Source organism: Colossoma macropomum, unplaced genomic scaffold (assembly GCF_904425465.1).
Source record: "Colossoma macropomum unplaced genomic scaffold, Colossoma_macropomum, whole genome shotgun sequence".
In the NCBI taxonomy this organism is placed as follows: domain Eukaryota; kingdom Metazoa; phylum Chordata; class Actinopteri; order Characiformes; family Serrasalmidae; genus Colossoma; species Colossoma macropomum.
In genome coordinates this window covers 26,962,121-26,987,656 of record NW_023494801.1, presented here as the reverse complement: position 1 = coordinate 26,987,656, position 25,536 = coordinate 26,962,121, and the positions used below count along the sequence as shown (strand labels likewise).

Here is a 25,536-nt window from a genome sequence, read left to right as displayed (position 1 = left end):
AAAAGATGGGCTACAGTCTCTAACTGTATGCCAGCAAGGTGGAACTACAAGCTCAGGGCAGTTTCTAATAAAGTGGCCAGTGAAAATGTAGATATTCAGGCGGATGTGTTTACAGCAGCTCTAAAACATGATATCCGCCTGCAGAAGTGAGTGTTCAACCAGCTCAGGCCAACAGCTGCCTTTACAGAACAATATCTTTTATGTTTGGTAAATAAATGTAGTGGTAATATAAATTCACAACATTCAACATGTTTAAAAGTTAGATTATGTTCTTTTGTGGGAAAATTTGTCTTCTTGTGGTTTGCATAAAATTACCAATAAATGAATGATTATTATTTTTTTTTTTTAAATTTTCAGATGATATTTACCATCACTGGGGGTTCCTGCAGTAACTCAGTGAGGAACAGGCCCTGGTGGTGCAAACGAAACTGTGCAGAACCAGGGTTTTCCTCCAGGATCACACAGCTGTGAGAGGTTGAGGCACAATCGTTACCGTTTTTCACAGACAAAATATCATAACTCACAAATGAAAAAGGACAACACTGCTGAGTGGGATCTTCAACAGTTTATTTCCATGTAGAATTCAGCTTGACTGTGGATTCCCCACTTCGTAAGTCCCTTATAAATACTTTCATACATGAACATAACATGCCAAACAAATAAAAGAGCACATCCCAGAAATAACAACGAATGAAAGTGAGCCACCAACTAGCGTTATTAAACTGTGTCCATTCATTGTCTTCAATATTAGCAAGTGTGGCTGAGCTATTCCTTAATAGGCATTATGTTGGTGGTTCTGCTTACAGTATAAACAGAACTGTGCGTAAGTCAGAGACCACCAGTCAAAATGGTTATTAAGTACAAGTTATTGATTTTCTTTTTTCAGCAGAAAATATACAATTAACAGCAAATTGCACATAAGCCTCAACATATATTTTTTCCTCAGTATGTAACGTGTCCACTCTTTGCTTTTATTACGGCTTCCATGGTTTTCCGGGGGCCTTACATTCAGTTTTTCAAAGAAATCTGCAGGGATATTTTTCCACACCTCCAAAGTTCAGCCTTAGATGTTTTTTTCTGCGTCTTACGATCCAAGTAATCCCAACCACATTCAGCGATGTTGCGGTCTGGACTATGGAGTGGTCAGTCCATTGTTCTGAGAAAACCCGGAGTGTCTTTGTTTGATTTGCAAATATTCTTTTTTGTCTATATTTCTTTTTTCTCAGTAACAGCTTCCTGACAGCTTCACATCCTTACAGACCCATAGCACTGAGTTGTCTTTTCACAGAGGAAGGATGGACAAAAAATTCTGTGGATTTTTTCAGATCTGAAGCAGCTTGATATTCTCCTCTCTCTCGAAGTTGAAAGCTTTAAGTGCTGTTTATCTGATGGGGACAGTTTTGATGGTCTACCAGGTCTTTCAGGTGGTTGTTAGGAGTCCAGTTTTCTCTGCATTTTTAATAAATTTTTAAATTCAGTTTTGGAAACATCTGAATCCTGCAAGTGGATTATCATACATCTTTTCAGAAATATGCTGAAAAATACTTAATAGCAATTTTGGCTGGAAATTAAGTAACTGAAGGCTGGTCTCTGACATTTGCACCATAGGTCCAAGTCGTTCCACAGAAACGGAGGCTGATGGAGACTTGAGGACGTGATCAGATTCTGCAGAATGCTTAGATAAGACCGGCCCTTATGTTTTTAATTTGATGTACTTGGCCACAAACGCTGCCGCGATGTCCCTGTAGGGTGTGTCGGAGTCCGAGTGTGTTGGGGGCATTCTGCAGAGGGCTCGGAAACGTGGGGAACGCAGGAGAAGATTGTGACCCAGTCCAACACAGCTGGAGCTTAGCCAATACAACGCCATGGACTAGACAGAGAGAGAGAGAGACAGAGACAGACAAATCAGAGACTCTCATGTTGCAAAAATATCATGCTTTGTTCTTCTCTAGCTGTGGAATCTCTGACGGATGAAGATAAAACATGACAGGGATAAGATACCCCATCCAAATGGAGGCACTCTGACGGCAGGAGATGCATATGTGTAATTCCTTTCTTGGTGCCTCGTGCTGGCTTTAAGTCATGTACACAAACCTGCTGGTTGTGTATCTAAGCTCAGACAATAAGCAATTAAGATGAAATTCTGCGAAACTCAGAGATACTTTTCCCAGCAAATCAGACACTATTCACACCATTTCAAACACAAAACTCCAAAACTTTCCTGATAATTCAACGACTTCTCAGAGACTCATTTAAAATTCCATGACTGTTTAAATGACTTCAATAAAAGCAGAGCTGAATACTGAAGTAGCCACTCCAAAAGATATTCAAAAGATATACCTGATACCCCGACAGAGTAGAGGAAGGCCTTTTCCAAAGCCAAACACACACACACACACACACACACACACACACACACACACACACACACACACACACACAAAATGTCAACCTGAGTTGGAAAAAAAAAGGTGCATCATTGTTTCTTGATTGATTTCTGCACATATAGTCATGTAAATGATTCATTAACATTTTTCATGCCCACCATGGCAGCATGATTTCAATTTATGTCGTCTTCATTGGGGTGAATGTTGTACTCTATAAGGGCATGTTGCATCGGCTGTAGGGTTTATGTTACCTTAGTTCTTGTGTGCGTCATGTTGTTATTGTTTCTTTTTTTACCACTATAGGGTGTTGGATTATGTAGGGATACTGAAACTATAACGCTTGAAAAACTGTCAACTTGTCTTTATGCAACCATGGTAGATCAATACAGTTCTTTCTGGTGGACAACAAATAAATAATGAATTATTTAACTTTACAGCATACAAAAATCTCTCATTCAAGAGGTTTGCTGCTAAAATCACTTAGATAACCTGATTTTAGTATTGAGTACCACAGCTAAAGATTATGCAGCGTGGTCAGGACATTCAAACACGTTCTTCTGAAAAATACAATAAGTAAATAATAAACAGCAGCGATGCGCCCAACTGGCATTGTGGTGTTGCACAGCCCTAATGTAACCTGCTGTGATACCATAAATAAATCCCTGACCATCAAGAAAGGAAGCCACTTATAGGCCCAACAAACACTTATGCCCAAACATTCCTGGCATTTAGGAATCGAGAGCTGACCCCAAAGCAGGGACAGGTCATGGTCTTGTGAGGTCCTCCACGTGCTGGAGTAACAAGCCCACAGTTTCTATTTGTTTTGATAATAAACAATAGTAATTACACAGTTTGATAACAAACAATTTTACATTGGACAAAGTAAAGCAAGCTCTCCCATTGATGAGGCCTTCGGGAGCTGAACTGAAGGCGCAACCAATGGGAGAGCTTGCTTGGTTGTATCTCTCTAGATACCACATAGAAAGCCATTGGTTGGACAATTTTCCATTTGGCGGTTGAAGAATTTAAGCCTTTTATTTCCATCCAAAACTTAACAATGCAATAAGCGCAGTATCGATACGAGTTTAACCCTTTAATGTCCTCACTAAGAGAAAAAGCGAGGGAATTTCATTTTTTGCATTTTTTATTAGTTTTATTATTTTTTTTTTTCTTTTTTTTTTGACCCCACAATTTTTAAAATATTCACGTCTACCAAACGGTTGAGATGGCACTTTGTGGCATGTATAGTGACTCAAAATGTGCTCTACCAAATGGTTGAGCAGAACATGAAAGGGTTAAACAATAATGATAAATGAGTTACTAAAAAAAAAAGCTAAAAATTAGACATTTTGGTAAAATTTTACGACACATTTAATCCAATAACATAACAGTGTCTTGCTACCATGACAGTTAACTGTCATGACATATGTCAGTGTTTGATGTCGTGATATAGCATCTGCCATGACAATTAACGGTAATGGTCACGACACTGTCACTGAACAAAATCTCCTATGGCAACTCATATGACCTCTGCCATGACATGTTTATGGCATGCTTATGTCAATGTTATGTAGCAGGGTTCAAGTAAGGTGCTACCCAGTTTTTAGTCCTTCTCTGGAGGCCTAGAAGCCCTAAGCGTTCCCCTCTGGTACAAAAAATAAATAAATAAAATAAAATAAAATGTATCAGATACAACATGGATAGAACAGACCAATCAGAGTGTATAATCTGACAAACTATTGTATAGTTTACTTTAATTCATGAGATCTCCAGACCCGGCACACTTTATAAATACACTGACTTTTCCAGTGTTCTCAGAACCGCGGGAACCCTGCGTCGACTTTCTCCAGCTTTCTCCAGCTTTCTCCAGTCGGTGCTGTGGAGAAGATATCTGTTTAAATAGCACACAGCACATGTGTTTGGTTCTGCAACTCTCTGTTGTGGCGTTCACCTTCTTTTATGTAAGCAGCACAGAGACACAACACTAAAGGCTTTGATGGCCACGGCTGATTACAGTAGTGATCTTCGCCCAAGAGCAGTGCGAACAGCCCAGGAGACAGAACAGATGAGCTAGATCTGTTCTGCTACAGAAGGGCCTTGCTTAATAACATTAGGCCTCATTCCAACCAAGAAAATTTTTCTTAAAACCCACTCGCATACTTTTCATGAAGATTCTGACATTCACCAGTGTTTTCTTATTTGGGATTTGTTCTTAGGTAAGGACAGAATCTACACACACTGAAGAGCTCAAAGGTGTGAACAATTCTGTGGGTTAAGAACACGTCATGAATCTGACGTAGACTTTTCTTAGGACCTTTCTCAAGAACAAGTTTAAGAAAAAAACTTGGGAAGATATTGGTGAATGAGGTTCATTGTTTATAACAAATAACAATTACTAAAACTGCTGTTGCAACATTGCTTAATCAAATAAAAACACTGTACAGTGCAAAATGTTAACACGTTTATTTTTGCTTGGCTTTCCTGACTTGTCCATTGACTGAACAAATGGATTGAATATATAGAAAATTGCTCGATGCTGGGCAGTACGGGTTAAACAGGTCTTAAACAATAAAAATGTCACACTGAGGGTGTATTCTTAGCAGTTTTGTTGATTTCTACTACTTAGAACTGAAGAAAATGCTCACATGATGCAAAAAACTAGCCTTTCAGTTTGCTATCAGCCATATTAATAGGAAAGATCATGCATGAGGTAGCTATGAGGCAGTAGTAAAAGTGGAATTCCACCTTTTTCAAAATTTTCAGCATAATTAAACCATTAGGATATAAACAATGTCATCAAAAGTGGTCTGATATGAAATGTGGCACTCTAGAGAAACATACAGAGACAGATCCGTTCACAGTGCTGGTGATAGGAACCAGACATGCGAAACTTCTAAAAGCTACATAACAATGTTACTATTCAGTGTTAATGTTACTGTGCATGTTGTAATGTTAATGATCTTTTAAATGGCCTATAACATATGTTCAAAACCCTGTTCATGGTGGAGGGGTACAGGAAGGGTGTTGTAAGGCAAAGAAGGCCCCAAAGAAAACTTTTGACCGTTATCAACATAAAATATAAAACTCAAAAGACACAAGTAAGTCCACTGGTGGATACTGATAATAAACATAATAGTTACGCTTGTTGTAGACACTGTGACTCCTGGTTCCCATCACCACTACTGTGGTATCAGTAAGTTTCTCTTCAGTGAACCGCTTCACATCAAACACTTTTAACTTTGTTTACATCTCAACTGAATTATGCAGAATTCTTTTTATGAATCGGTAGAATTCCCTTTATGAACCATATAATGGAAAGTCACCGTGGTTTGGTTTGTTAGTAGGTGAGATATGCTATTATGACCCGTCACATGACATTAATTTGGTGCATAATTACATTAAGTAGCAACAACATAGTCAAAACATTCAAGTATGGACAAACTATTTATTTAGTAAAGCTGAAGGGAAAATTAGAGATGCCACTGACCTGATACCAGGGATTGGTATCAGGGCGATATCAGTAGGAAACGTTAGAGTGGATATCGGATGGAAAACAGGTTGATCTGATTCAATCCTGTAACAAATCTGTCCTGAAATAGCGCTCACTCGAACTGTATGATTGGATGTTACCCGTGTAGGTCTTCCTGTGGGGTAGCAGAGTGGCTGAGTAGTCTCAGCATTATGAGTTTGAGCCTACTTTTAGATGCTCATCTTAAATGGCCATTACTACACTGTTTCTATACTGTAACTGTTTCACTGTTTTCCTGAGGTCCACTCATGACATGTGTGGTTTTAACGCTCCAGTAACAGTCAAAATGTACTTTTTTCATAAGCACTTCCCAACCTCTATTATCCACTGGACTTAACCTTTTTAACTCCTTGAGACCACCGGTGGTTCCAAAACGCATTTCATCATATTCTTCATAATTTTCATATTTCATAAGCTACATTCAAAAGGTGGGTGTCATATGAGAGCTGTAACTTAGCTTCTTCTTTCCAGTAAAATAGATGGGTAATGTAATTTTCTACTGAAAATCGACCCATTTTTCCACAAATCTGGGCTATAAACTGATCTGATCTGTAAAAATGATTTTTATAAAATAATACAAAGAGCGTCTAAGATTTTTGGCTTTCAGCAGTAAATTGTAAGCATATAGCAATATGTGTGATCATAAAACACATTTTCTGTTCATTTGAGGGGAGCTTTTACAAAAAATAAATAAATAAATAAAATAAAAATTTACATTCATTTCATGCAGTTACTGAATAATTTGCCTTATGATTTGGATATGTAAATTCAGATAGACAAACCAAAATATACCCTGGAGGCTTTTGTTTCTGTGCCTTTAAGTTAGATGCATGTAAAAGAGCTCTGTTTTGATTGGCTGTCCTGTAATGTGCCTTGTTCAAAAAGCAGCCCAGACCATAACACTCTTTATAACTTCAGCATGAATAAGCTGGGCTAAACTGCTGTAGAGCGAATAAGCCGACATCCAGTCTGCGGTTCACTGAAGTCTCCAGCATGCAAAAGTTTGAAAACCCCTGGTCATATTACACGTTTTTTGGTTTTGAAGTGAATACACTTAAATATGCTATTCCTTCTGAAAAGTTAAGTGCCCAATTTATAATTATTTGCTGAGGTCAACACAACAGAAAAAATAAAACGAACAATATAAAATGTGCTATCTTCTGCACAGACCACATAATAATAATAATAAAAATAATAATAATAATAATAATAATAACAAAACAACAACAACAAATTATTATTATTATTATTATTATTATTATTAGATATTTATGTTAAATACTGGAAAAAATATATAATATGTTAAATTTAGCAAATGAACAATAATTGTGCATTAAATGTGCAGAAGTGTGTTCTCTATAACGATGTGCACTTTTTATTCCAAAATAAATAGGGCAGCCAAACATTTGCATACAACTATGTTATGTAAATATATTGTTTTTTGTGACATCACAAAATCAGTCGATTAAAAATGGGCCATTTTGCAGCTTAGTTTCCATATATATATTGTATGGATGCAGTTTTTAAACTTTAACTGTGTTTATATATTACAGCAAACTCTTATTTCAAAAAAGTGAAGAAAATTTGATTTGCCATGATGTGGGCCCTTTAAGCAGATTACTTCAACTAAAAACAGCTCATTTTAAAGCTTAGTAAAGAAAAAAAAATATTAAATTGTCATTTTCAATAAAAATACTTTATCAAAAATTACTGCCATTTCCATTACCTATATTGAAAAATATGTTAACCATTATTGCATAAAACCTGTCTATTGAGTAAAATAATAAATAGCAGAGAACAGAAGCATTCAAGATAGAGAGAGATAGACAGAGACAGAGTGAGTCAGAAAGTGAGTGAGAGGGGGTCATATGGGCACCCAGCAGTAACAGTTCATTCCTCCTTCATGTTGCTAGATAAGGTGGAGCGAGACGGATCTGCTGGAGCGATCTCTACAGAACCCAAACATCCTAAACCTGCTCTGGAGCGTGACCAGACTAAACGGGGCTTCAAAAACCCACCCTGATCCTGCTCCCCTTACACACCCCATCAGAGGCTGCAGACCCTAGTGAGATGCAGCACGGCATTCAGCAACACTCTGACGCTTTTGTCCCTGGAGTTGGATTTGGTAAACAGATAAACTGTGTCACGTTTTATTTACAGTACGGGAGGTGAAGCGTGACTTTCGCAGACTTTGAGTTGGGTTATTATAGAGACACAACAAAAACATACATGCACAATCGCATTACTGCACCTGAGAGGATGCAAATGCTAGTGTAACTGAATCGCTAGTGCTAGTAGTTGGGGGTATAGCCAAACGTTTGTATGAAGGTATATTAACAGTGGCTTATACTTTTGGGAAGTCTCTTCACTTTTTAATAAGAAACATTTTTATCAGCCAAAGTAAACCTCAAATATTTGTATTGTGCAAAATGAAAACAAACCTGAACAATGTACAGATAAACCAGAGCCAGTATTGCTTTCAGGCACCATGGGTCTGGCAAAAATGTCTTTGGTGCTAATGTCCACAAGGCTGTAGCTGGCCTCTTATCTGGCAGCTCTTTGTTCAAATTCTCCGTTCCACCTTTAATAGAGCAGCAGTTACACATTGGTACCTGTACAGATGCCCGAATGCAACTGCAAATTTCTCAAGTCGTTTGACAGACTTACGAAACTCGTTCTTTAGTCAAGGCCATTTTGTCAGGTGTCAACAAATGGCAGCTCAGTCTGCTTTCAAACGAACCCTGGTTCAGTTCGCTGCTAGTGGGAACACATTTTTGCAATGGTTCGCACCAAGTAAGGTAAATCAGCAAAAAAACATGCCTTTTTGCTTCTTCTAGTCGCAAATCATTGCTATGCTGTCCACAAAATCTTTACAGATGCTTGTTTTTTTCCTGCAGAACAAGCTGTTGCTAATAACTGCATAAAATAGTGAAGATATGCTTTTGATTTTTTGCCACATGGATTGCAGACGTATTGCATCTGCGACCTGATTGATTACATTCAAATTGACAAACCAGTCATAATAAATCAGATATTAAGTTAGGTTTTTTTATTATTGTGATAGACAGTCATTTTTTAGCTCAAATGGTCACAAATAAGAGAGTAAAACAAACCGAAAACAAATGAAACAGTTCGGACAGCCTTACAGTTATTCACACTTCAGCACCGACTGGTCTGCGGCTTGTTTCATGCACAAGGCCCTGACTGCAGCATTGTCTGAAGCAGTTGATCGAGGAAGGCGTCTTCACAGGCGGTATGAGACGAAACAAGCGCAGCAATCGCTATGGTGGCTCTGTTCCAAGTTAAGGCTAACCCCAAGAGATCGGCCATTCCTTTAGTCCGCTGCCTCGAAAATATTAATATATCTTTCGTTGAATATTTCAGATGCAACGCACTAGACAGTGGGAGGCGACTGAAGGTCTGCAGCATTTTCATCTGTAATGTGACTGAAACATCCCTGCCTCAGACAACTCTCTCAGCTAAAGGGGGTAACGTTAGCATGATCTGAGCGGATATGACAAAACACATATCAGAGGAAGAATTTCAGCTAATGCTAACCCAAATATATAGAGCTGCTTTTAGGAGGGCGTATTTTTCAGACACTCTTAAACCAGCAGTGATAGTGATGTGTATAAAAACCCCAGTGACGTTGTCATGACCGATACACTCCAGCACCACACACATTCCTAATATCACTACCATGCCAGTGTCACCCAAACAATATCTGGCACTGTGGTTAGAATCTGACCAATGGTGAATGGGGCAGAGGTCCACTTATAAGGACCACTTTTCATATGGGTGCATTTAATCGACAATTACATCTGTTTCTCTGAATAATCTGTTAGCCCCTCTTTACACTCAATGTCACTGCTGGACAGAAAATCCACCAAACAAAAACATCCAGCCAACAGTGTCCTGTAGCCAGAAACTGACCACTGATGAAGGACTAAAAGATGATTAACAAAAACTGTGCCATAACAAATAAGCTATTATATCCAACTTCACTACAAGGTAGGCGTGTCAAGATGCCATTGTTGAAAAGGCAAAAGACAAAAAATGAAGAAAATTTGCACCAAAACACCAAAATGGAACATCTGGGATCTCAGATCAGTTTCTTGACAGCTACACACCCTTTCAGACGCATAGAGTTGTCTTCTAAGGATGGACTCCTTGGTCAGGAATCCCATTCTCTACATCTTTAAATCGTTTTTGAACTCCAGTTTTGGAAACTCCTGTTTTTTTGCCACTTATTTTTCTTTCATTTTCTCGTTTCTTATGCAGGTGGATTATCTTATATCTACCCAATGCATTTACATATACCTGCCTGTTCAGCCTATTGCAGTCTTGCCCCAGCCATGTTTAGTCTGTGAAGGAGCCACAGTGCAGGGCAGCTGATCATAAAACAGATAAATAAGTCTTAATTAAGTTTAATTCTAAGGGATGAAGTGAGGCTGGGAAATGGTCATGTATAAATGAATTATGCCTGTTTTGGGTACACAAACCCACACAAATATTAGAAGTAGCTGGAAAAAAATATAAAAAAAAGTTTAGAGCCTTTAACAATAAATTAAAGGGTGATCTCTGACTTTTGTGCAGTACTGGACATACAAACAAACAGGTGGGGTACTCACTGAGGGGACTGCAGCAGCCAAGGGAATCATCACCAGAGAGATTCCTCTGATGAAGTTGGTCACATACTTCTGGAACTTCGAAGCTTCTAGCTGCCTCAGGGCAAATATCTGACAAACACACACATCAATGACAAACGTGAAACATTAGACTGTCTCACCAGAAACTCCAGCATCTGTACACTTTCATTAATTTCTGATCAAATTAAAAATTCAATCACCGAAACTGATTTTATGGAGCTAAAAATAACACTGGGAAGTATCATAATTCAAAGGTTGGAAGGTAAACAAAGTAATTAGGGTGGTATGATGTGAAATGGTATATTGCACATAAACTCTGATTTCTTTAATGATGATGATAGGAACCAGGGGTCATTGTGACAACAATGCAAATATAGCCATTTTATCAAAGATCACAGTCACCACCATCAAAGTTATCACACTCCGGACACTCCTTGTCTGAACTATTGCTGTCAGACAGACTTTAAGATTTCGCACCAGTAGTTGAGGAACAGCTTTTTTCCCCCAGAGCTGTGACCTCCATCATGCCCCTCCCTGCCCAAACAAAGAGCTGAACGATAAAGTCTTTGAGCACACACACACACACTCATACATGCATGCACACAAACACACACATTAAGGCCTGTGGAGCGCACAAACACACACACACACACACACACACACACACACACACACATACAAATGACTATGACATATACATGTACACACCCACTTTCAATCTCAATGACTGTTACCACATGCTACTCGGAATATAGCATCTACTTATTAATATTTATAACACCCAACTATCTGTAAAGATGTAATTTAGTTATGTACATATGTACAGTTTTGCAGTGTCATTTTAACAGAATGCTGCTATTATTGCTACTAATATTTTCTTTTATTTATTGTATTATTGCTGTCCTTGTGACCTCTATAGAAGGACATATCACACTAAATTGAACAAATCGTGGAATTGCATTTTAATACGGTCAATAAGTAAACAGACTGCAGTAGCTTCAGTTCATTAGTTCTTTAATGACTAATGAGTTGTCAGACATGATTATCAGATCTCAATTATAGTATTTCTTAAACTCAAACAGTTTAAATAATATGAATATTATAGCCACAGGGTGTGGAGCTTTGCAGCATTCGTAGCACTTTCACAGGTTTCAGCTCCAAAATTAGCTCTTTTTCAGCAGTTGTCTTCACAGAAAGATATATTTAGTGTTGTAACGTTATCCGCATGATTAGGATTTTCATATTTATTTCTTATTTTAAGCCCAAGAGGCTTTTACAAAGTAAAACAACCGAGCAGTCCTCAGCCCTTTTCAGATGGGATTAAGTTTACATGGGATCCTTGGCTATGTTCCTGCTGCTACTACTGCTGTATTTAGTCCCCTAGTGTATGTTTTCATATTAAAGGGCCCATATCCAACATTGTTTGCATTTTATTTTTTTCCCAGTCATCATTCATTTTTACGCCACCGTTTTCAATCTCTCTTTATTAATTAGAACTAAATATGCTGTTTTTGTTACTGTGTCTTTAAGACTGATGTATGTAAATGAGCTCTGTTCTAATTGGCTGCTCTGCAGGCTGAATAGGAAGATATGTAACTTGGTTGCTTTTGTGACATCACAAAAGACAGTGAATTTTAGAACAGACTGTGTTTGCAGCTTAAATCCATATACGGACTGGGTCAGGGGTCGGCAACATGGGGCTCCGGATCCGCATGCGGCTCTTTTACTGCCCCGTTGCGGCTCCACAGCAGAACTAGATGTTTAGGTAAAAACAAAACAATCCTCCTTCACAGTAAAATAAAGCGCTGGTGATCGTTCAACACCGTTTTAACAATAAACGGTCTTAATTGCTGAAGTTATTGTATATCTGCTGATTCACCCTTTAACCCTGAAGATTGGTTGCGCAGACTGCTGGTCACCATAGCAACGCAGACGACAATCTCGCCTAGCTAGTAGCTAACAAAATGGCAAAGAGAGAGATTTAAGAGGAACATCAAGAGGTCAGCTTCTTGTTCAAATTTTCCCATTCCACCTTAAATGGTGCAACAGTTACATTCTGGCACCTCAGGCACCATTTAAGGTGTAATAGGAAAATTCAAACAAGAGGCTGGCAAATCTGGAGGACTTCAACCTTGTAAAAAAATCAAACGTTGAGTGACATTTTACAAGAATCTATTCTACTTTTGAGTAAAAGTTTCCTGCCGAGAAAAGCAGCTATAGTTGAGCTAAAGCTTAAAGCAGAGCAAAACAAGTTTGTGTTTAGGTTTACAGTATAATTTTTAGCCTACACTAGGACATTAGCACAGACTGGGACATATTTACAGCCAAAAACTTCTACTCAAAAGTAGAATCCATCTCCTATAGGCTATTGGCAGATGGAGAAAGAAAATAAACCCAGTCAGTAAAGCGAGATCCTGCAGGCTGTAAATATGTCCCAGTATGTGCTAATGTCCTAGTGTAGGCTAGAAAATATACTGTAAACAAAAACACAGACTTACTTTGCTCTGCTTTAAGCTTCTTTTATTTATATTAATATTCTAATATTTTATTTTATTTTATTCTTCTATTTAGCTGCTTTTCTCGCATCTCAGGCAGGAAACTTTTACTCAAAAGTAGAATCCATCTATATGCTATTGTCAGATGGAGAAAGAAAATAAACCCAGTAAAGCAAGATCCTGCAGGCTAAACAAAGGGGCCATTATAACAACAGATTCAGGTACAAAATATTAGTTTATATTCATGATATCACCATCTATTCGTTTTCTATGATCACATGACCATACACAAACATTTACATACAGCCCACTAGAAACTCGTACCGTAATCACTACATTGCCATCTGGTTGCGAGAGTTTTATCACTGAAGTGATGAGTATAGGGTTTTAATAACTGACTGCAATTATATATAGTCAGACCCATAAATATTTGGATGTCGACCAAGTTACTGTAATTTCAGCCGTCTACAACAGCTGGAGTTAAATAATGGCCCACTTTAGATCACAAGTAGTTCCTTCCCTTCTCTACATCATTCTGGTGCAAGTTGATCTTTGTTCTGTCCATAAGATGTTGTTCCAAAACTGGCAAACTTTATTCTGGTCTTTCTGTTTTAGAGGCTCACTAATGGTTTGAATCTTGTGGTTGAATTCTTTGCATTTACTGTAGTAAATACTTCTCTTGATTGTTGACTTGATTGAGTCTTCCAGGCCTTTTGGTGTTTCTAAGCTCTCTAGTGGTTCTTTCCTTTTAAGAAAGTTCCAGAAACTTAATTTGGCCACAACTAATGTTTTCACTCTCACTCTTTGATGGATTTGGTTTGATTTTTCAGCCTAATGATGACTCTTCGGACTTCATATTGAGAATTAACAGCAAGAGATTCCAAATACCACTTTTGAAATTAACTGTACACATTTGATCCGTTTACCTGTCAATCACCTGATCTCAATCCAGTCAAGCATGCATTTCACTTACTGAAGGTAAAACCCTAAGACCAACCAGGAACCCGAAAACAGCAGTAAAGGCCTGCCAGAGCTTCGCCAGGGAAGAAACCCAGCGTCTGGTGATGTCTATGGGTTCCAGATTTCAGCAAAGGATTTGCAACTGAGTATTAAAAATGACAATTTATAATTGTTAGTTTGTCCAATTACATTTGAGCCCCTAAAACTGGGGAGCTAGGGGTGAAAATGGTTAATTCCTACACTTGATAAGAATGTAAATCGCCTCAAATTAAAGCTAAAGGTCTGCACTCTGAGCTCATATACCTTGTTTAATTTCAACTCCAATATCCTGTGGTAAGATAAAATAACTTTCTTTGTTGACAGCCAAATATTTATGGACCTGACTGGACATATTTTGTGATTTGAGACCACATCCACAGGCCGGTCTCTTTGAAAACTTCAATACTGAATGTTCTCGCTAAGAAAAACATTTTATCTGACTGCAACATTTGCTCTTAATGTGAGCAGAACATGTTACATGTGGTGTTAAACTGCACTGAGGAGTTAGGAAACCAACAGCCTGTCATGGTTTCAACCTGGACTGAGCTGTTAAACGATTCACCAGAAAGAAACAACAGGCCAGAAATAATTTCATGCCTTCATTAAAGAGGATTTGTGGCTAAAAGTTAATGACACTGACTTCAATTTATTAAAATCCTTTAAAGCTTTATGTGACACGACAGTTTCCTGGAACGAGATCAAGCCCGGAGTCGGACTGGGAAGGAATATATTCTGGTATAAGATTTCATCTGTTTTTGTTAAACTGGTCATTAATCTCTTTTCACTCTGGGCTTGACAGTGTTCTATATAGTCTGTGCTGTTTTCCTGGCCATCACTCTTTTTCCAGAGAGGCCTCAGAGGGCTTCCTTAGGAAATTGGGGTTTGGCTTGCTGGAGCTCCGTCTTACATAGAAAACGTCCACCCCTCCCTCAGCACTACTGTGTCCTGCTTCAGGAGGGTCAGGTGACGTCCCCCCGTCCGGTAAGACAATAACCACAGACATGAATACTGGACTGAATGGTGGGAGGATAAAAGCACTTTTCCTGCTATGAATGAAGGACCTTTTAAAGGGAATGCTAAATAAAACGCTAAATCTAAATACTAATGCTAACATGCACAGTGTTTTGCTAAGCTGCCCCCCACTTGCTTTCATTCACTACTAGCCTAGTGGGTAAAGCAGTTCTTTAATACAGATAATCAGGCAGATTCTTCATTCATACACTTCATTTAGAAGGAGGATTCCACCCATTTTCCAATATTTCTGCATAATTCAGTCACTGAGAAGTAAACTTGCAGCTCGGATCCTGACAAAAACAAAACAGAGAGCTCATATCACCTCGTATTATATTCTGAATGAATTGCACTGGCTACCTGTATCTTTCAGGATAGATTTTAAAGTTCTGCTACTAGTTTTTAGAATGTCTATGTTCCGACACGTGATCCTAGGCTACGTTCACATTACAAGCCTCAGTGCTCGTTTCTGATTTTTGTTCAGACTTGATCTTTCCAACATGATGGTTCACATTTGTGTAGATATGAGACTCAAATCTGGGGACAATAAAAAAAAAATTGTAATGCTGGTTTATGTTATGTAGTTAATAATAAACGATCAAAATCAGGGTCACGTCCATGGGTGGTGAAAAGAACTCAATCCTATTTCACCCCTTGCCCCTACCACTTAGCCCCTTACCCCTCTCCGTTTTCACACGCAGGGGTAGGGTGTCCCGATTTTTGTTGAGATAAAAAATTTAAAGTTTAAAAATTATGATAATCATTGTTAGCAATCTAACGAGAAGCTAGTGAATAGCTGACCTCAGCTTCATATCACTGAAGAATTAAGGGTCGACAATAATTAATACCCCCCTCTTTGAAGGCATATGATGCCCTAAATGTAACTAAAGCCCAGCAGTGAGGTTGCTGAACTTTACCCTCCTCTACCATCACTGAAGACGGGCTGGGTCGCCTACAGAGCAGTGCTAATCTTTTTATTTGAGGGTTGTCGCGTTTCACAGGGAAGATTTCAACTATTACCCCTTATAACTCAGTTCCAAGGGGCAAGGTGACAATCGAAAACAAGGGGTAGGGGTGAAAATAAGAAATGGAATTGGGCCTCCGAATCTGTCTGCACTGTACTGCTCAGAGATCAGCTGAATGTGGGTCTCACCTCAGTGATGAGCAGGTTGACGAGGCCCAGAGACACAGGAATGATCCAGGTAGAGTCTGGCAGTGTGAGGTTTGAAAACCACAGAGCGCCCCCTACTGCTAGCTCCTCCTGCAAACCTACGAATACAGAAAATGCATTATTTTCAGCTACATTATATGGGCAAAAGTATGTGGACAATTAGACAATTGTATGCTTCCAACTTTGTGGCAACAGTTTGGGGAAGGCCCTTTCCTGTTCCAGCATGACTGAGCCCCTGTGCACAAAGCGAGCACCATAAAGACATGGATTGATGAGTTTGATGTGGAGGAACTCCAGTGGCCTGCACAGAGCCCTGACCTCAACCCCACTGAACACTGTTGGGATGGATTGTAACACTGATTGTGAGCCAGGCCTTCTTGTTCAACCTCAGTGCCTTGATGTCAGTGATTTAATAAACGCTTTTTATTGAATGGGCAGAAATTCCTACAGATACACTCCAAAATCATGTGCTTTCCCAGAAAAGTGGAGGCACAAAGGAGGCTGGGTGTTAAAGTTATTGTCTTTGGTGCCTGTTACAGAAACAGCCATTAGGTCCATGTAAATCAGTCAAAAAAAGTATTTCAGCCAATTCAGCTTTAAAGAAATTGTAATCAGAACTAGCCATAAATTCACATTCGGTGCATCCCTGATAAAAACCCTAGTAACTGTGCAGTAGTAGATGGACCAAAGTCAGGAATTCTAAACCTACAAAGTGCACCTATATGGTAGGTGTACTTAATAAAACTGTGTACAGCTGCAGTTTTGTTTTTCCATGTCCGACCACGTTCTTCAATTGTGAGTCACAGCCAATTGCCATTGTTATGCCCAGTCCAGCTGAGGAAGGGCCTACATGTCAGGCATTCAGCCAAACTGCCCAGCTTTATCTCTGGACCTCCATGATGTCTTGCAAGCAACAGAAGTACAGGAATTAGCTTTGGATGGAGTGCATCCTGCTTTTGTGAGGGCAAACTCTTTTTTACAAATAGAAAGACACTAGATAAACAAAAGTTTATCATGAAGTTTCTTGTTACTGTAGCTGTCTGTGCACTTCTTTCGAAGGTCTTCCTTCACATACATGATGCACAGTTTCTGCATAACTCTGCCACTCATGACAATCTGCTTATGCGCCAGTAAGAAACAAATAATCACGACATTCTGAGAAAAAAACACTACGGATAATGGATTAGATGCAAGAATGGACAAGTCTCAGGTCAGTTCTGACAGGAAGGAAGAGGAAGCTAAGTGGAACAGGACTACAGTGGCTCACTTCCAGTCTAGAAACATTAAGCCCCCTTCCTCATCCCTCCCTTTGCAACTTCTACTTAGGGTTGAATGATTTGGGGAACATGTCTAAGTGTGACTTTTCAGACCAATATTGCGATTCTATAAATGAAGCTTCAGGTCTCTTCTTCCTCAAGAAGACCAGCGCGTCTCTTTTTTGGGCTTGAGGCTTGAATGTAGTGGCTTGAATGTAGCATGCGGGCTGCCAGTTAACAAGCTCTGTGTTATCAGGATAATTTTCCCCATTTAAAACTTATTAAGTCAATATTGAATAAAGTAGAATATAATTCAAATTGCAGCTCTTGCAATTTCAGAATTGCTCCCTTTCAAATTGCTATTTCAATATAAAAATGATTAATTGTTCAGCTATGGCTGGGCAATATGACAATATTTATCATTTTGTGGTAAATTATGCCTCAATATGATTATCTGAGCATACCATGTATATCATTGGTACTTAAAGCCACTTTCCAACTGCATTCTTTACTAAAAATAGAGCATAATTAGCCCAGTTTAATTGGAATTATTGCAGCACAGTGTGTGATATGCTGAATACAAATCACTGTATTCATAGTTTTGATAGTATTTTTTGATGTCAGGAAACTATACATCGTGGCATATCATATACTGTGAAAACTTACTATATTATATTAAATTTTTGTCATTAATTTCTGTACCAACAATCAGTAATTCAGTTTTTAGTAATTTAATTGTAGAACATTTTGTAACATCCCCTGAGAAATATCTGACACACAGCTGGTTAGTCTGTCTACAGAGTCTTGATCATCAGAAGGAATGGAAATGTATAACGGTGTTAACAGCATAGCTATGAAAATGTATATTATGCTTCCTAATGACATCACATAGAGGTAGCATTTACAAAGAGAAAAGCAAAGGCCCTAAGACTGAACCTTGAGGGACTCCACAAGAAATGCCAAATCGTTTTGATGAGGGATTTCCAAGCGAAATCATGAACTGACTATTACCTAAATATGATTTAAACCATTCTAAAACTGTGCCTGAGAGGCCGGCCACACATTCAAGATGCTGGATTAAAATCTTGCTGGATTAAAATTTTCTGGTATCAAAAGCTAAAAAGACCTAATAAAACCAGAATAGAAGGATTTTGTGCAGTAGCACTTAGCCCGAGGTCATTCATAACATAAACCATTGCTGTCTCTGTGCTATGGTTAGAACGAAAACCTGACTGAAAATGTTTAATTCAATATATAACATGTATAATTCAATATATTCAATATATAACATAACTATATATATTATATAAATTTGAAACTATAACCACTGAATTCTAACAATATATGAGAGAATGTCTTGGAACTGCTGTTCATATGAGGTTGTATTCTTTTATGGAGCAACACAGTCTAAAAGCGTTTTCCTAAGGTTGGCTTTCATGCAACTTTAATAGCCTGAAACTTACAAGAAACTGAATTAAGCTTGACCTACAGAATGTAAAGCTTCCTGCCACTTATTTGCAACTTACTTGAAACTCAGTTGCAACAGCTGTAGCCACAGTTTCATGAAAGAGCCAATCAACACATCGCAGAAGACGGTTGTGGTTGAAAATGAGGTCCACCAGTTTGACTTTTCACAAGGTTGGCAGTTTTTCACTGTGTCAGCTTCCTGAGCCATGACAACAAATGAGCTAATGTTTCTGTTAGCAGCTGGCTAGCCAGCTAATACTGTTAGTACCACTGTTTATTCCTCTTTGATAGTCTACGGTTATTTTTAAAAACTGTATATATAGCAAAGAACCACAGATTATGTTGCATGCAATGCAAGAAAGTTTTATTGTGTAAACCCAGCCTAATGATTTCTGGCATCCATGGTCATCAGTCTGTGAAAATACCACACCACTACATTGGTACTGATTTACAACAAACTCTTCTTTCTGTCTAGTGTACGAAAGAAAAAGCTATACAGATTTACAGCTAAATTTAATTTTTTTTTATTTTTAAATTTTAAAAATAAGTGAGTTGCAAATCAACAGCTTTTCAGGCAAAACCTGTTTCAAAATGACTGCGGTGGTAATCGATTGTATACATCCTACAGAGGTAACAGATACAGGCTGCGCTGAAAAATTATGGAATATTCCTTTAAGAAGATGATTCCTTTCCAGAATTCATTCCTTACTACTTTGGATACTTTTCTAGATGTAGGGTTTGGGAGCATGTGCTACTCTCTTGAGGGCATAAAGACTGAACAAGTGTGAAATGTAGCGGATTGGGACCAGGCCGGTGTTTAGACCTGAGAGCAACTTACCAGCGGGGACGTGTCCTGTTCCCATGCTGAGGTTGCGCAAGGAAAGAGAGAGAAACACCCACATGGGCAGCTGAACCCAGACGAGCAGACTGGCTTTAAACGGGTGGCAATTGTCCCTCACATAGAGTTCAGACACGATCCGACGCAGGTTCTTCTTAAAATGGTATCTGCACAGAAAAAAGGTTATAAATGCGACAGAACATTGTGTTACAGTGTGTATTAGTGGTTACACTACAGGCCAACATGTTGGAAGCAAACACTACTTTTGTAAAAATACATTCAATACATAAAAATGTTTGCTTCCACACTTTTCCGCTTCATTATCTCTAAACTGAGGGAAAAGAATCTCACTGTAACATGAGAACAGCCAAGCCTAATTTTTGTGAACTGAGGGAAATTCTTACCTGCATGTTTTCTCGGACCAGCCCTTCTCCCTGGCTTTGACCGAAATCTCGTAGCTTAGCCGCCTGGCTAGCTCTGCTATCTCCTTTTGCAGCGCTTCAACCTGGCTGAGAGCAAGAAGATCCTACAGTTACTCTTCCACACTCTGGGCCCAAACACACCCACATCACAAATCCATCCAGTTTATGACTAGGTGTCCACTGTCCACTTTATGAGCTCCACTTACATCACTTGTCCACTATATACACTGACCGGCCACTATGTTAAGTACACCTTCTGTCTGCACTACCATACAGGTGCATTCTGTAGTTCTGCAGCTACAGAGTGCAATCCAACTGTTTCTCTGCATACTTTTTAAGCCCCCTTTCACCCTGTTCTTAATGGTCAGGACCCTCCCCCCCAGGACCAACACAGAGCAGGTATTATCTGGGTGGTGGATCATTCTCAGCACTGCAGTGACATGGACCTTGTGCTGCCGTGTTAGTGTGTGTTGTTCTGGAGACAGTAGCTCATCTGCTGCTGCACAATTTGCGTTGTTCATACTCTAGTCCTTCATCAGTGGTCACAGGACGCTGCCCACAGGACGCTGTTGGCTGGATATTTTTGGTTAGTGGACTATTCTCAGTCCAGCAGTGACACTGAGGTGTTTAAAACTCCAGCAGCACTGCTGTGTCTGATCCACTCGTACCAGTGCAACACATACTAAAACACAGACAGTGTCACTGCAGTGCTGAGAATGATCCACCAACCAAATAATACCTGTTCTGTGGGGGTCCTGACCTTTAAAAAACAGGGTGAAAGAGGACTAAGGGGACTAAACAAAGTAGGAAGAGAAACAGATGGACTACAGTCTGTAATTGTACCTATATGGTAAGTGGAGCTGATAAAATGGACGAGTGAAGATTCAAAGAGGGGTACTTAATGAAGTAGCTGGTCAGTGTAGATGTACAATTACAGACTGTAGTCGATCTGATACTGCAGATATTATTTGGTGGTGCACCATTCTCATCACAGGAGAGACACAAGAATCAGACACAGTGGTGCTGCTGGGGTACTTATATTCGTCAGTGTCACTGCTAGGTTGAGAACGTTCCACCACACAAAAATATCCAGCCAAGTGTCAGAAACTGACCACTGATGACAAGCCAGAGGACGGCCAACAGCCTGTGCATTAACAGTTTGGTTACAGTTTCTGATGGTACACTAGGAAAGTGGAGCTACCATGGAGGGGTTAATAAATAATAATAATAATAATAATAATAATAATAATAATTGTGGCCAGTGGGTTTAAATGCACTCCATATAACCCAAAATGGCAAAAACTGGCCCCAAAATGCCATTATTTCATAGTGAAGTCTGACCCTTGATCTCTTTCTGAAGGCTGGCCAACAGGGCGAATAACAGCCCTGCTAATGTGGACTCAGAAACGGAGCAGGAGTCTGGGGACCACGGGGGCGGCTGATATATGGGAACAAAAACACTGACTGCTTGTTCTGTCAAACATGTAACTGGGACAAAGGATGAGCCAGAATGGGAAATCTGCATTGCTTTTTTCCCTCGTGAGCACAGATCTGATATCCTTTAACAATCAAAAGAACAAACCCCAAAGTCCAGAACATGCCAGTGTGACTTTGGCATCAGTTTTGAGAATATCAATTAAAACAGAGGTAGGAAACGGGGGTCCTGTCCATTGAAGAACAGTGTAAAAAGGGGCTAACAAGCATGCAGAGAAACAGATGGACTACAGACTGGAATTGCAGAACTACAAAGTGCACCTATATGGTCAGTGGAGCTGATGAAATGGACACAGAGTGTACATACAAGGTAGGTGTACCTAGTAAAGTGGCCAGTGGGTGTAACTAATACAATTTATACATTATAAACACCATCATATATACATGTCTCTGCAACCGGGCTCTGGAAGCCACATGAGTGGGCAGCTCCCAAGCATTAAATCGCAGACATCAATATTTGCCTGTGAAATATAACCTCAATGATCAGCACAAGTGAGCTGTCTCAAGGAACCACCAGGCATTAAAAACATACACAGAAGTGACTGGGAGAACTACCAACACTGTACTGGGATACAGACCATTTCAGAATAACCAGGCTCAATTTTATGTTTAAAATTAGTTCAAGAACTTTGTTTGGCACAAAGGTTTCTGCTTCTCATGATCCAAGTAAGCCCAAACACATTCAATGATTTTGAGGTCTGGACTCTGTGGTGGTCAGTCCACTGTTCTGGGAACACCAGCAGCTTCTAGGCTTGACTGGGAAGGTTGGTGTGCATGTTTTTTCCTCCCTTCTGGGCAGCGAAAACATCTCCCAGTTGGAAGAGTGAGAAAGCAACTTTTAATAAGCTAGGGGGATCTCCAGTGTTTGCTTAGAACGATCCGCTGACCTTCGTTACATGCCTCTCATGTTTCTGCTGTTTCTAAGTAAACAGTCCAAGCACATGCAGATGCTTGTGCACTTATGGCCACTGACTGTTTATGTCCAGCTTGCTCTAAACACAGTCCAAGTCTGGTTTACTTGATACCAAACATCTGTCATAAACATCTAAACTGCAGCAGCATTGAAACTAGGGTTTAAGCAATTAGCCAATTATCCATTAACTGACAAAAGAACAAGTCTTTGACCAATGCTACCATTAATCTATACGTGTTCATTTAAAAACAGTTCCTAATTGAAAAGGCTTGTTTATTCTAAACTTGAACTTTTTGAACTGTATTAATCAGGGGGAGATCGGATTCCTTCCGGCTTGAGGGGTATAAAGCCTCCCAGCATTGCGCTGTGGAGCAGTGGATTCTCTGGAGTGATGGAGTTCCATCCAGTACCTTTGGGATGAGTTGGAGTGATGTTTGTGATCCAGAACAAATCATCCAACATCAGCACCTGACCTCACTAATGCTATTGCGGCCATACGCAATCAAATCTTCACAGCAATGTTTCAACATCTAGTGGAAAGCCTTCTCAGAAGAGTAGAGGCAGTTACTGCAACATACTTGGAAAATGCCAGCTAAAGGACAACAGTGTGTTTCTGTCTTAAGCTTATTTGTCGTGACTAAGGTTTTGTCGCCCCCTCTGGTGAAAATGGAAACTGTCGGACACACTAAATAATTAACTGTAAAACATTTGTGTTTTTAACTAATAAAAATATCAATATTTCTTAATAATTTTAGCCCAATGTGTCATTCTACTTTAATGTGAAACCCCCCAACCCCCCACCACAAAGCCCACACACTGGCCATTATTTATCAAAGATCTGACCGCTTTTAATGACATACAAACTACTTTGTGTGCAATTCATGAAGGTTTGGCACAGTGTGGAAACAAGCAGAGATTTGTGTGCAAACAATGAATCAGCTTCAGTTTGTTAAATCAAGCGCTGGCCTACTAGCACCTCATTTACATATCATTTACATGAAGCACACCCTAATATATAGATATATAAGGTAGGCAGTCAATTCTCTGAATCAGACTGCTGTGGGGTCAGACATTTACTCCTACAGTAACAAAACTGAGAGCATCTCTGCTCTAATGAAAGCCCCTTGAGTGATACGAGACCTTTGCGATGATGACGGTCTGGTAGACGGCGAGGGGCAGAGTGATGGCTGTGCGAAGTGCCAGCGTGGTGCAGATGATACTGGCCCACCAGGGCAGTCCTGTGGTCTGCTGGCTGAAGACCAGCAGCTGCTCCGTCAGGTGGACAGGTCCGGAGTCTGCTATGCTTTCATACCAGCCAGGCCTGGCCGAGCCGAAGTTCCGGCAGAGCTGCAGTTCCATACGCCGTGTGGCTAAGGGGGCCGCAAACAGAACGGGCTTGGAGACAAGAGGTTGAGCAAAGTGACCTCTGAAGTCCATGGTAAACACACTGTGAGAGATACATCTGACCTGGGGTTTCACTGTCACCTGGTTACCATGGCAACAAAACCGCAGGGGCCAGGTGGTCACAGGGCCGGCCGCTCTTAACCACATCACAGTGGGGAACCTGAAAGGGAGCACAGTGATTTAGATTTTAGATTTTGATACTGATGGCAAAAAGTAATATTAATTCTCAGTGGCGAGAGCGAGAGAGAGAGAGAGACAGAGAGAGACAGAGAGAGACAGAGAGAGAGACAGACAGAGAGGGAGAGACATAGAGAGAGGCACACAGAGAGAGAGAGAGACACACAGAGAGAGAGAGACACAGAGAGAGAGAGAGAGAGAGAGAGAGAGAGAGAGAGAGAGAGAGAGAGAGAAAATAAAACTACAGAGAGAACGACAGAAAGCAGGGAGAGAAACAGTTAAAGGAGCTACACAGAGCCGGTACAACAGCAGAGTCCTCACCTCATTTTCTAATCCCGGACGTTCAGCGCATTTTCGGAATAATAATAAATAAATAATCTAAATCGGCCAAATGACATTCAGCTCTGCACGGCATGGCACAGCGGCGCACAGTGATGACGTCAACGCGCCACATCGCGTGTACCCCTCTTTTTCCTTCCTTTTCTATACATTTACTAACAATATATTTGTTTCTCGTGCTGTTAATTATTTTGACCTATGAATTAATACATATTCTTTAAAGTGTTATTGAATTATTTATTATTTATTAAGTATTATCTCATACCAGTGATCGACCTGTTTAAAATGAATGTTTGCTGATCAGTTGTTTTTGATGATCTTTTATACAGATGAAACTGTACGTAGTTCCTGTATTTATACATGCCATTATTGTTGCAAAACGCGAGCTGAAAATAAGTTAAATAAATAAATAACAAAAAATTAAACTATATCTATAGTATTTCTCCTTCAGCAACACTAAAACACTTAAGTCTTTGTTCTTTAAAGTCCCTTGATTGTTTTATTTTATACCTCAGTGTTCAGGACATGCTTAGAAAAATTAAACAAGAAAGAAAACCAAACAATTTCAGCAGCGCAGTACAAACTTTAAAGGTTTAAGTTAAAGGTTTAGGCTGAATTCTCAGCGCTTCTCAGAGGACCTGATCTCGGATCAGATTCCTCAGTTATTTACAATGACTTACTGAAAAGAAGCAGATCCAGAGCCGGTTTATGGTTCGCCAAAATCAGAGCTCCTTCTCTAGAAAGCCTCATGAACATCTATTAGAATCAGGAGCGCCACCTGCTGGATGGAAACCGCTCGGCCCGCTGAGTGCCAACATTTCTTTCCAGTAACAGTTCTTTCCTGCCGATTATTTTTTTAATGGCCACAAATTAATAAATTAAGGCAACAAATAATATATTAAGGCCACAATTTACTATACTGCCACCACAAATTAGCATACTGAAGCCATAATTTACTATGTTGAGGCCACAAATTAATAAATTG

At 39.5% G+C, this 25,536-nt stretch overlaps 1 protein-coding gene and 1 non-coding gene across 2 annotated transcripts; both read right to left on the bottom strand.

Moving 5' to 3' along the window:
- Positions 1–1,417: 1,417 nt before the first annotated feature.
- On the bottom strand, positions 1,418–24,642 carry LOC118821712 (cytochrome c oxidase assembly protein COX18, mitochondrial). The gene is made up of 7 exons (XM_036590446.1): positions 24,534–24,642; positions 23,772–24,195; positions 20,207–20,307; positions 19,803–19,969; positions 16,224–16,339; positions 10,548–10,655; positions 1,418–1,870 (listed from the first exon to the last, which is right to left on the bottom strand). Exons 1-7 carry the CDS (start codon positions 24,536–24,538, stop codon positions 1,694–1,696), a joined length of 1,098 nt encoding a protein of 365 aa, XP_036446339.1. The 5' UTR covers positions 24,539–24,642; the 3' UTR covers positions 1,418–1,693.
- Positions 22,101–22,237, bottom strand: LOC118821876. Its single transcript, XR_005008381.1, has one exon. It is a non-coding gene; the product is annotated as a small nucleolar RNA SNORA84 (small nucleolar RNA).
- Positions 24,643–25,536: the final 894 nt, after the last annotated feature.

What these genes read in the sequence shown, in the direction of transcription:
- LOC118821712 (XM_036590446.1), bottom strand. An exon ending in AGACCGTCATCATCGCAAAG is followed by an intron (nt 20,308 to 23,771) that starts GTCTCGTATCAC and finishes GCTCTCAGCCAG; the next exon opens with GTTGAAGCGCTGCAAAAGGA. An exon ending in TCAACCTGCTCATCACTGAG is followed by an intron (nt 10,656 to 16,223) that starts GTGAGACCCACA and finishes TGTGTTTGTCAG; the next exon opens with ATATTTGCCCTGAGGCAGCT.